This window comes from Ornithorhynchus anatinus, chromosome 3 (assembly GCF_004115215.2).
Source record: "Ornithorhynchus anatinus isolate Pmale09 chromosome 3, mOrnAna1.pri.v4, whole genome shotgun sequence".
Classification (NCBI taxonomy): domain Eukaryota; kingdom Metazoa; phylum Chordata; class Mammalia; order Monotremata; family Ornithorhynchidae; genus Ornithorhynchus; species Ornithorhynchus anatinus.
The window spans coordinates 62,196,148-62,208,959 of record NC_041730.1 but is presented as its reverse complement, the minus strand read 5'-3'; the positions used below and the strand labels follow the sequence as shown (position 1 = coordinate 62,208,959).

General features: G+C 45.4%; 1 protein-coding gene across 1 annotated transcript in view; it reads left to right on the top strand.

The window, feature by feature from the left end:
- Positions 1-12,812, top strand: part of LOXHD1 (lipoxygenase homology PLAT domains 1) — a 247,851-nt gene that overhangs the window by 76,361 nt on the left and 158,678 nt on the right. The window contains exons 7-10 of the mRNA XM_029059328.1: positions 3,530-3,653; positions 6,392-6,642; positions 9,955-10,090; positions 11,646-11,806. Of these exons, the coding sequence (XP_028915161.1) occupies positions 3,530-3,653; positions 6,392-6,642; positions 9,955-10,090; positions 11,646-11,806 (672 nt within the window). The remainder of the gene's footprint in view (positions 1-3,529; positions 3,654-6,391; positions 6,643-9,954; positions 10,091-11,645; positions 11,807-12,812) is intronic.

Sequence of the window (12,812 nt, the reverse complement as noted above, 5' to 3'; positions counted from 1 at the left end):
CGTTTTAGCTGTTCTCTACCCTGCCACCCTCCATTCCATATTTCCTCCATTGTCTTTATTTTTAAAATGTCACCTTCTCTGGACACCTAACCTGTGGTGATCATCACCTCTGCTCCCCCTCCATGGTTCCTCTAACAATCAGTACCTCCCAACTGTTGCCGAAGGGTAATTCTTCCATCTCCAATGAGCAAGTCCCTTTAGAAGAGCGTCCCACAGACCGAAGGTGTTCCGCCACAGATGTCCGTTAGTCGGCAAGCTCCTTGAGAACAGAGGATGAAGATTTTCACTTCCTCTTCATGTCTCTTAAGTCTCTCGATCAGTACTCTGCACCCAGTCAATACCGTTTGAACTGTTTCTGATCGACTCTTAACATTCAGCGGCTAATTCCCCATTTCCAATTGCAAATAGTTACATCAGAAGTAGCATGGCCTGGTGGAAAAAGCACAGGCCCAGGGGTCCGAGGACCTGGGTTCTAATCCAAGCTCTGCCAATTGCTTTCTCTGTGACCTTGGGTATGTGACTTCACTTCTCTGTGCTTAGGTTTCCTCTAATGGTCTTAACTATCTCTTCTCCCTCCTACTAAGTCTGTGAGCTCCATGTGGGACAGGGACTGTGTCCGACCTAACTGACCTGTACCTATCCTAGTGTTTAGATGTGTTTGACTCATACTAAGTTCATAAGAAATAACATTAAAAAAACCCAAGAAGCTACAGAGAAGCAGCGTGACTCAGTGGAAAGAGCACGGGCTTTGGAGTCAGAGGTCATGGGTTCAAATCCCGGCTCGGCCACTCGTCAGCTGTGTGACTGTGGGCAAGTCACTTAACTTCTCGGTGCCTCAGTTACCTCAGCTGTAAAATGGGGATTGAGACTGTGAGCCCCACGTGGGACAACCTGATTCCCCTGTGTCTACCCCAGCGCTTAGAACAGTGCTCGGCGCATAGTAAGCGCTTAACAAATACCAACATTATTATTATTACTGTAGTTATCAGACTCCAAATAGGTATCATTCAGCATTAGAGGAGCAGTGTGGTGGGCCTGGAAGTCAGAAGGACCTGGTTTCTAATCCCAGCTCTGTCACTCATCTGCTGTGTGACCTTGTGCAAGTCACTTAACTTCTCTATGCCTCAGATACCTCATCTGTAAAATGGGGAGTAAACCTGTGAGCCCTATGTGGGATGTGGCCTGTGTCCAATCTGATTAGTTTGGGTCTACCCCAGTGCTTAGTACAGAGTCTGGAACATAGTAAACCTCTTAACCAATGCCATAAGAAAAAAACATCAGTGATGATAATGGCCTAGAAAGTGCTATAATACTACCACTTACTACTAATTGTGGAATTTGTCAAACACTTTGGTGCTAAACACTGTACTAAACTGGCTCAAGTAAAGAAGAATCAGATTGGATATAGTCCCTTTTTTATGATATTTAAGTGTTTACTATGTGCCAGGCACTGTACTAAGCACTGGGGTAGATACAAGCTAATCAGGATAGACATAATTCACGTCCTACACGGGGCTCACGGTACTAATTCCCATTTTACAGATGAGGTAACTGAGGCACAGAGAAGTTACATAACTTGCCCAAGGATATGCAGCAGGCAAGTGGCAGAGCCAGGATTAGAACCAAGGTCCTCCTCTGACTCTCAGGCCCGTGCTCTTTGCACTAGACCAGGCAGCTTCTTGTCCCTGTCCCACCTGAGGCTCACAGTCAAAGGAGACTAGATTGTCCCCCACAAAAGGAATCTAGCCCATTATAAAATGATTTGGAAACTCCCCTGGAATTTCTATCCTTTCTTTTTTAAATCGCAAAACTGAATTTTACACAAAATATATTGCTTAAACATAGGACCGTTAAGTTTAACCTCCACATCTGACCCCATTCCTTCGCACCTTACCAAAGCACTCGCCCCCTCCCTTCTTCCCATGTCTCCCTTACCTTGTGGCTTAGTGGAAAGAGCACGAGTTTGGGAGTCAGAGGTCATGGGTTCTAATCCCCGCTCTGCCACTTGTCTGCTGTGTGACCTTGGGCAAGTCACTTAACTTCTCTGTGCCTCAGTTACCTCCTATGTAAAAATGGGGATTAAAAAATGTGAGCCTCACGTGGGACAATCTGATCACCCTGTATCTACCCCAGCACTTAGAACAGTGCTCAACCCATAGTGCTTAAAAAATACATTAATTGTTATTACTATTAAAAGAAACCCTCCCTTGACCCCACAGCTCCATCCGGTTATTGCCCCGTCTCCTTCTTACGATTCCTCTCCAAACTCCTTCAGCTAGTTGTCTACACCCACTGTCTCAAGTTCCTCTCCAATTCTCTCCTTGACCCACTTTGTTCTGACTTCAATCCCCTTCACTCCAGAGAAGCCACCCTTTTGCTGATCTCCCTGCTTTCTATTTCTCCCCACTCCAGTCCATATCTCTCCCCATTCCAATCCATACATCACTCTGCTGCCTGCATCATTTTTCTACAAAAACTTTCAGTTCATTTTTCCCCCTTTCTCAAGAACCGCCAGTGGTTGTCTATCCACCTCCACATCAAAACAGAAACTCCTTAGCCCTGGCTTTAAAGCACTTAATCAACTTGCCCTCTCCTACTTCACCTTGCTACTACAACCCAGGTGGCACACTTCACTCCTCTAATGCCAGCCTACTCCCTATTACCTAAATCTCACCGCCTTCTCACCGCTTCTATGGCTCTGCCACTTGCCTGCTCTGTGACTTTGGGCAAGTTACTGAACTTCTCACCGTTACAGTTGCCTCATTTGTAAAATGAGGATTGAATGCCTGTACTCCCTCCTACTTGGACTGTGTCTGCTATGTGCAACAGGGACCGGGTTCCGACTAATTGACTTGTATCTACCCCGGAACAGTGCTTGACACATAGTGAGTGCCTAACAAATATCATAAAAAAGAAGGCTCATGGTTCCTTTTCTGATTGAGAAACAGGACTTGAAACTTCCTTTACTTCTAACAGCTACGACCCCAGCCTGGCTAAAAGTCCAGTTTTCCCCCGGAAAAGTTGGTTTTTTTATTTACCTTCCTGTTTCTACTCATTTTTGTTGTTGAAATAACAACCTTGTGATAAATACCCAGAAAAAAGTGGGAATAAAATAAGAAAGCAAAGTTGAAGAACCATAGCAAAAACAATAACCACAACAACTAACTTTTAACCCTTCAAGACTATTTGGTTAGACCTCAGTTTTCTCCTCTCTAGCATAAATTAAATCAATACCTCTCACTTTTCCTTAGGTAAGGTTTCTCAACCCTTAATCAAATAACACTAGCTTGTGTATGTGTCCTACCCTAGACTAGGTTAGGATTTCTGAAACTATCCACGCCAGAAACATGTCCTCGATCTCAGAGTTGGAGACATTCCTAGACAGTTCAGGACTTGTAGTGGGATTTCTGAGATCTGGGATTTCCCCGTACAATCCCTTGCCTGCACCCCGAATTGAGTCACAGTGGTCAATCTGCACAGAATTGAAGATTTTTCCAGGTAGTCAAACTAGAATCTTTCTTTCCCCCAGATCACCATAGAGGACATTGGGAATAAAAAGAATTATGACTTCCCCGTGAACCGCTGGCTGGCTCTGGATGAAGATGATGGTAAAATTCAACGGGACATTCTAGTGGGAGGTGCTGAGACCACTGGTAATTTTTTTTCTTTTTAATGGTATTTTTTAAGCACTTACTAAGTGCCAGGCACTGTACTAAGCGCTGGGGTGGATATAAACTAATCAGGTTGGACAAAGTCCCTGTACCACATGGGGCTCACAGTCTTAATCTAGGTGTGGCACGGAGATAGAGCTTGGGCCTGGGAATCAGAAAGTCATGGGTTCTAATACCAGTTCCACCACTTGTCTACTGTGTGACCTTGGGCAAATCACTTCACTTCACTTCTCTGGGTCTCAGTTACCTCATCTGTAAAATGGGCATTGAGACTTTGAGCCCCATGTGGGACAAGGACTGTGTCCAACCTGATTTAGTTTTATTCACCCCAGAACTTAGTACAGTGCCGGGCACATAGTAAACACTCAGTGAATACCACTATCATTATTATTATTACTACCAATTCCCATTTTCAGAAGAGGGTCCAGTTTGGGTCTGATTCCAGATTGTTCAATTTTCTTCTCGGAAATAGCCCTAGTCAGCAGAGAAATGGTGGTGGAAAATGCATCCAAAATATGAACCCTACCCTCACCAAGTTTTCACCAATCTGATCTGCAGTGCTTAATATGAAAAGAAAGAAATGTCAGGGCTTAAGGAGTTATGGCCATTTGAAATGGGCCATGACTTGAATAAATTATATATAGATGACAATTTATACACCTTCAATCATAACAGGTGCATTTAAAAGAGCAACCTGCTAGTGTTGGCTCACTGAGTATTTCAAATATTTTATATCATCTACAAAATAGTAAATTTCTGCAAAAACCAATAAAACATAAAAGCAACCTCCAAGACGTAAGAAAAACATGACAGAATATAAACTCCAGCCATAGAGCAATACTTTTTTGGGGCTTTCTTCCCATCTCCCCTGTTCCCTCATTAGAGTTTATGGCATTTTCTAAGTGCATACTATGTGCTAAACACTGTTCTAAACTCTGAGGTAGATACTAGATAATCAGATTGGACACAGTCCCTGGCCCTCATTGCGCTCACAATCAAAGTAAGAGGGAGAGCAGGTATTGAAATACCATTTCACAGATGAGGAAACTGAGGTATAGAGAAGTGAAATAATAATGTTAGTATTTGTTAAGTGCTTACTATGTGCAGAGCACTGTTCTAAGCGCTGGGGTAGACACAAGGGAATCAGGTTGTCCCACGTGGGGCTCACAGTCTTAATCCCCATTTTACAGCTGAGGTAACTGAGGCACAGAGAAGTTAAGTGACTTGCCCACATTCACCCAGCTGACAAGTGGCAGAGCCGGGATTCGAACCCATGATCTCTGACTCCAAAGCCCGTGCTCTTTCCACTGAGCCACGCCAAGGTCACACAGCAGGCAGATGGTGGTGATGGGATTAGAACCCAGGTCCTGTGACTCCCGGGCCCATGCTCTTTCTCTTAGGCCATGCTGCTTCTCATTCCCCACTCTCTTGCAAGAATCTCCCCATATTTTCCAACATGCTAAGAATCAATCAGGCAATCAGTCAGTGGTATTTACTGAATGCTTACTGTGTCCACTGTGTCTCAGTGCTTGGGAGAGTATAACGGAGTCAAAAAATACGATCCTTTTCCTCAAGGATCTTGCAGTCTAGAGGGAGTACGCTCCATAACCATTCTTTGTTCTTTGGAAATTAAAATAAGCCCTCTGCAACTCCTCCCCACCGCCCTCACCATTACAGAACTCTAAGGGTTAATCGAGAGTCAGCAATAGGTTCAAAATGGAGAGTTTTTCTTTCATTTCGAGTGGTTTGTAAAGGAGGTGGAGCGCTGAGAGTCGTGATGCTGCTTTGATAGGAAGGAAATGATTTAGAGAATGGAAAAAGGCGGGTAAGGAATTTTGAAGTTTTACTTCCATCAGTGAAATGGCAAACTCTCAGACGCTGGGGTCTGGACTGGCTAAACCCAAAAGTGCCAGGGCTGAGTCCATGGGCTGAGCCCAAGGCCCGATCACAAGGCCCTAACCAGCCACATTCATAACGAGCACCGCTGTTCTCCTTTTGCGGAGGAGGCTGCCGGGGGCTCATCAATGTACCTGGGGGAGTTTCCGCATTCACATCTTTGAGGGCAGAAGGGAAACAGAGGAGAGATGAAGCAGCATGGCCTCATGGTTGGAGCGTGGGCCTGGGGGTCCAGAAGGTCAAGGGTTTTAATACCAGCTCCACCACTGTATGCTGTGTGACCTCGGGCAAGTCACTTCATTTCTCCGGGCCTCGGTTACCTCGCCTGTAAAATGGGGATTGAGACCGTGAACTCCGAAAGGGAAAGAGACTTTGTCCAACCCGATTGGCTTGTGTCTACCCCAGAGATTAGTACAGTGCCTGGCATCTAGTAAGCCCTTAACAGATACCGTAAGAATTCCATGTGCCTCAAGTTGCACTTGGACTGTGATGTTTGATATTCACAGCCGCCCAACATTTATGTAGGTATCTTTAAATTATACATTATAAATGACTTATTTATTCATATTAACGTCTGTCTCCCCCTCTGGACTGTAACTTTATTATGGACAGTGAACGTCTCTACTAATTCTGTTGTACTGTACTCTCCCAAATGCTTAGTACATTGCCCTGCACGTAGTAGGTGTTCAATAAATACCACTGATTGATTGATTGATTGATTGATTCAAGTTCGTTCGTCAGCTCCACCTGTATCGGAGGAAGGTGGCTTTTTTTCTCCGACTCACCTGTCAAGCCTGAGCCTTCCCTGTTCCGACTCCCCACAGCCGTCACTTACGTCGTCTCCGTCACAACTGGAGACCTCCGGGGGGCCGGGACCAACTCTAAGATCTTCATCGTCATGTACGGAGCCAAAGGGAAGAAGAACAGCGGGAAGATCTTCCTCGAGGGCGGGGTGTTTGACCGAGCTCGGACGGACATCTTCAACATCGAGCTGGCCGTTCTCCTCAGCCCCCTGAGCCGGGTCTCCATCGGGCACAGCAACGCTGGCATTAACTGTGGCTGGCACTGTGAGAAGGTGAGAAGCGGCGTGGTGAAGTGGATAGAGCACGTGCCTGGGAATCAGAAGGTCATGGGTTCTGATCATGCCACTTGTCTGCTGAGTGACCTTGGGCAAGTCACTTCACTTCTCTGGACTTCAGTTACCTCATCTGTCAAATGGGGATTGAGGCTGTGAATCCCATGAGGGACAGGGACTGTGTCCAACCCAATTTGCTTGTATCCATCCCTGCTCTTGGTACAATGCCTGACACATAGAAAGCACTTAGCCAATGCCACAGTTACTATTATGATTATTTTTGTTATCATTATAACAGCCCTAGAGAGAATTGATCATGTCAACCGTAATATTTATGGTATCAACTGAGCACTTACGATTTGCCTAGTAGAGTGTCTATTATGTCAACCTGACAGTCATCCTTAGTATTTCAATAAATCGATGGTATTTATTGAGCAATGACTTTGTGCAAAGCACTGTTTTAAGTGCCGGGGAGAATAAACCCATACTACTTGCAGGGGTAGATTCAAGATAAACAGATCAGACATTGTCCCTCTCTGTCATTGGTGCTCACCATCTATGATGTTGGGAGAACAGGCATCTTTTCCCTATGTTACGATCAAAGAAACTGAGTTGCATAGAGGTTAACTAAAGAAATAGTATTTAAAGCCTACTTTGTACAAAACTCTGTAGTTAACCCTGGGAAAAGAATGCATGCCTGGGAATTAAACAAGGTGCCTACACCCCAGGAAGCTTACAGTTTAAGAGTAAGGCCAGGGTGGGGAAGGGGGTAAGTCAACAGACATGTAAGGAGAGGTAAACAAGAAAAACTAAAAACTTATATAATAATAAATGGTATTAGTTAAGCACTTACCACGTGCCAGATACTAAGTGCGGGGGTGGTTATAGGCAAATCGGGTTGGACGCAGTTCTTGTCCCACGTGGGACTCACAGTTTTAATCCCCACTTCCCAGATGAGGTAACTGAGGCATGGAAAAATTAAATGACTTGCCCAAGGTCATATTGCAGACAGATGGTAGAGCTGGGATTAGAACCCGGGTCCTTCTGATTCCCAGACCCATGCTCTGTCCTTGGGCCACACTGCTTCTACGTTAGAGAAGCAGCATGGCTCAGTGGAAAGAGCACGGGCTTGGGAGTCAGAGGTCATGGGTTCGAATCCCGGCTCTGCCGCTTGTCAGCTGTGTGACTGTGGGCAAGTCACTTCACTTCTCTGGGCCTCGGTTATCTCATCTGTAAAATGGTGATTAAGACTGTGAGCCCCAAGTGGGACAACCTGATCGCCCTGTATCTACCCCAGGGCTTAGAACAGTGCTCTGCACATAGTAAGTGCTTAACAAATCCATATACAAAAGACAAGTACAATAATGAGTATAATAAGAGCAGCAGAACATCGTAGTCAAAGGAGGAGCTCAGTCATCCACTCTGCTCAGTCACGGTAGCCACAGCCATCCCAACCCCGACATTCCAAAACCTTGGGAGACCCACCACCCTTGTTTTCCCCCTGAGGCACTGGAGCAAAGCAGGACGGGGCTTGGTGGGATGGTGTGTCCTCTAGTTCTTGCACTCAGACAGCAGGAAAATCAACCAGGCCTCCTGAAGCTGCTGGTCTTACCCCGACCAAGGTCACACAGCAGGCCAGGGGCAGACCTGGGATTAGAACCCTGGTCTGTGAATCTTTGGGAGCTACAACATCAGCAGGGGAGGGAGGGAGGGAAGGAGGAGGGCTGGGTTCAATCTGGGGGGTTAATAGTAATAATCAGTTCTACTTAATGAATGCTTAATTAATAATAATAATGTTGGCATTTGTTAAGCGCTTACTATGTGCAGAGCACTGTTCTAAGCGCTGGGGTAGACACAGGGGATTCAGATTGTCCCATGTGGGGCTCACAGTCTTAATCACCATTTTACAGATGAGGTAACTGAGGTACAGAGAAGTTCAGTGACTTGCCCACAGTCACACAGCTGAGAAGTGGCAGAGCTGGGATTCGAACTCATGACCTCTGACTCCAAAGCCCGTGCTCTTTCCACTGAGCCACGCTGCTTCTCTAATGTGCAGAGCACCGTACTAAGCGTTTGGGAGAGTACAATACAACATATTTGGGAGCTTACAGTCTAGAGAGGAACATACAGTCTAGAGGCACCAAATAATAATGATAATAATAGTAGTATTCGTAAATATTAACCACTTTTTATGTGCCAAGCACTGTATTGAGTTCTGGGGTTGTTACAAAATAATCAGGTTGGACAAAATCTCTTGTTCAAGCACATAGAGAAGGAGCATGGCCTAGTGAATAGAGCACAGGCCTGGGAATCAGAAGGACTAGGGTTCTAATCCCAGCACCACCATTTGTCTGACGTGTGACCTTAGGCAAGTCACTTAACTTCTCTATCCCTTAGTTACCTCATCTGTAAAATGGAGATTGAGACTGTGAGCCCCATGTGGGACATAGATCATGTCCTACCTGATTAGCTTGTAACTATTCCAACACTTAGTACAGTGTCCGATACATAATAAGCACTTAGCATATCCCGTGAAAAGAAAAACCAAGACATTTCCCTTCGTATTATACTTGTACCGGCTCGGCAGTTATTTGGGTCATTGTGGCTTTCAAGACAGCAGCTCCCTGTTCCTATTACATTTGTATGGTTATAGTGTACTCTCCCAAGCGCTTAGTACAATACTTTGCACACAGTAGGCACTCAGGAAATACGATTGTGATGGAATGAGTGAATGTTTTGCACACAGTAAGTGCCAGTAAATACAATTGAATGAATGAATGAATGATCACCAGAGGCATCAGCGTGGTTCAGTGGAAAGAGCCCGGGCTTAGGAGCCAGGGGTCATGGGTTCAAATCCCAGCTCTGCCACCTGTCAGCTGTGTGACTGTGGTCAAGTCACTTAACTTCTCTGGGGCTCAGTTCCCTCATCTGTAAAATGAGGACTAAGACTCTGAGCCTCACGTGGGACAACCTGATGACCCTGTATCTCCCCCAGCGCTTAGAACAGTGCTCTGCATATAGTAAGTGCTTAACAAATACCAACATTATTATTATTATTGTTATCTTTATCAATGCTAAGGTGGCTTTTTTTTGCACACTAAGGGATGAATAGAATTAGGCTCACCCTCTCAGTTAAAGGATAGGGGAAGGATAAGCACCGAGGAGGCAAATCCCAGTGGAAGTGGGCAATCTTCAGCGACCCAGAATCCCTCCGGGAAAGACGATGGCTAGCTTACCAAACCGAGCCAGGCCCCGAGGCCCCAAACCGAGCCAGTGAATGACATCTCTCTCTTCTCCGTGTGCTTGTCCCAGGTGGTCATCCTGTGCCCTTTCACGGGCATCCAACAAACGTTCCCGTGCAATAAGTGGTTGGATGAGAACGAAGGCGACGGCCTGGTGGAACGGCAGCTCTACGAGATGGTGTCCCTGCGGCAGAAGAGACTAAAAAGTCAGTGCCCGTTTTGGGGTGGAGGGCGGACGATATCACCGATCGTTCTGAGCCGATTCCGCCTAACGTGGTGCAATCGGTCCTGGAAATGAGGTCGACCATCCAAAATCCAGCGAGACAGAATAGACTGGAATCGGCACTGAGTTGTGCTTTCCCTTCCTGTGGGAAGTTTCTTGATTTCTCTGGATTCATTTTGTTTCTCCAGTGCCAGTGTTTTTTCTCACAACTGGCTGCCTGGTCAGGATGTGACACTTCCTGTACTTTCTAAGTTCCAGGCCCATGAACTAGTGCTTATGTTCATGGCTGGAGTATGGGTAGGGTGAACAGACCTTTCCTCTCTTTTCCAGCCAACCCTTCCTCCTCCTCACCTGATTTTTATTTAGCCATTAATCCCCACAGAATCCTTGTTGTACTTGTTTTTTTGGTGTGTAATTGAGCAAATAAATGTATACACACCGCAATACATTATACGATTGCCTTAATGCCTACATTTGATATACTCTTTCCCATTACTAATGATATCAATGAAGCCCAAGATTCATAACTCTCAATTATCCAAGCTAAAGTGGAAGGAATTTGGGATAGAGGATGAAAATCCACGAAATGTCTCATTCTGGGCAATAGTTTCAACCTTCTCCTATACCACATTTTTTTATCAGAGCTGCTTGGAGTAGCGAGCACAAAGGCTCACTTGAGATTCACCTCCTTGTCCAACCGCTTCCTCCTATTTTTCTTTTTAAGTGCTTACTATGTGTCTAAGTGCTGGGGTAGATACAAGTTAGGGCAGTTACAATCCCTATCCCACATAGAACTAGCAGTCTAAGTGGGAGAGAGAACAGGCATTGAATCCCCATTCTATTTATTTTTATTAATGACGTGTATATATCTATAATTGTATTTATTTACAATGATGCTACGGATGCCTGTTTACTTGTTTTGAAGTCTGTCTTCCCCCTTCTACACTGTGGGTCTGTTGTGGGCAGGGATTGTCTCTGTTTGTTGCTGAATTGTACCTTCCAAGCACTTAGCACAGTGCTCTGCACACAGTGAGCGCTCAATAAATTCGATTGAATGAATGAATTTTTGCATGTGAGGAAACTGAGGTACAGAAAAGTGAAGTGACCTTAAGCTCGTTGTGGGCAAGGATTGTAACAGTTTATTGTTATACTGTACTCTTCCAAGCACTTAGTACAGTGCTTTGCATATAATAAGCACTCAATAAATATGATTGAATGAATGAATGATTTGCCCAAAGTCACAAAGCAGGAAAGTGGCAGAGCCAAAATCAGAACCCAGGTCCTCTAGCTCCCAGACTTGTGCTTTATCCTCTAGGCCATCCTACTAGAGAATGCTGACGGGAATGCTAATAAGCAGTGAAATTGCTGAAGGGTAGATAATGGAAAGAGGAGAGAGGAGGAGTAGGGTCAAAAACTCTGGAAACTCTACAAATTGGATTGTCAGTTCAAAAAACTTCAAGAGGTTTCAGTGTGTGTCTTTTTCTGGTTCTTTTTTTTATGGGTTGAGGTTTATCTAGAATCTTGACTTGTCTTTGTAGAATACTCCTGGTCCCTTTGGATCTGGACAACTGACCTGAAGAAAGCAGGCACGGATGCTCCCATCTTCATCCAGCTTTACGGTCAGAAGGGGAGGACGGATCAAATCCAACTCGACTGTAGGCCGGAATACTTTGAACCTGGCAGGACAGATAAGTTCTGGGTATGAGGAAGGAGTGGAGGTGGGGGGTGATGCTTCTGATTTTTGTAGTCATTTAATCAATCAAATAATCGGTGGGTAGTATTTATCGAATCCTTACTCTTTGCAGAGCACTGTACAAAAGCTCTTGGGAGAATACTATAGGGCTAATAGATATGATTCCTGCCCTTTCCGAGCATACAGCCTAGCGGGGGAGACAGACACTAAAATGAATTACCAATAGGAGGGAACAACAGAGTTGGACAATATGTACATTAAGTGCAATGGAGCAGGGTAAGTCGGGGGGCACCCAAGGGCTTAGGGGAGATGCTAAAGTGGCAATAGGGGGAAAAATGGGGTGGGGGGGAGATGAGAGATTAATCAGGGAAGGCCTCCTGGAGGGGATGTGATTTCAGAAGGGCTTTGAAGATGAGAGCAGTGTTCTGTCAGATATGAAGGGGGAGTTCCAGTCAGGAAAGAGGGTGTGAGGAAGAGGTCGATGCTGAGGGAGACGAAAACGAATTCGGAGCGTAGATCGGCTCGGGAGGTGTGAAGTACGTGAAATGAGTTATAGTGGAAGAGGAGTGAGGATAAATGGGAGGGAGAGAGCCGATCGAGTGCCTTAATGCCAACAATCAGGAACTACTGCTAGATGTGGAGAGGAAATCAGTGACCACTGGTTATTTTTGAAGAGTGGGGAGACGTGCAGAATGTTGTTTTAGAAAAACGATCAGGGCAGCAGAGCAAAGTATGGATTGGAGAGGAGAGAGCCCTGAGAGAGGCTGAACCAGAATATGACAAGTGCTTGGACCAGGGTGATGGTAGTTTGGATGGAGAGAAGGGGGTGGATGATGGAAGTGCTGTGAACAAAGAACTGACAGGATCTGGTGACTGACAGAACATGTGGGTTGAAAAAGAGCAAAAGAGGAATCAAAGATAATGCCAAGCTTGCTGTCTTGAGAGTCGGGGAGGATGGTGGTAGCGCGGTGTCAACAGTGAAGGGAAAATTTCGTGGAAGATCATGTAGGAA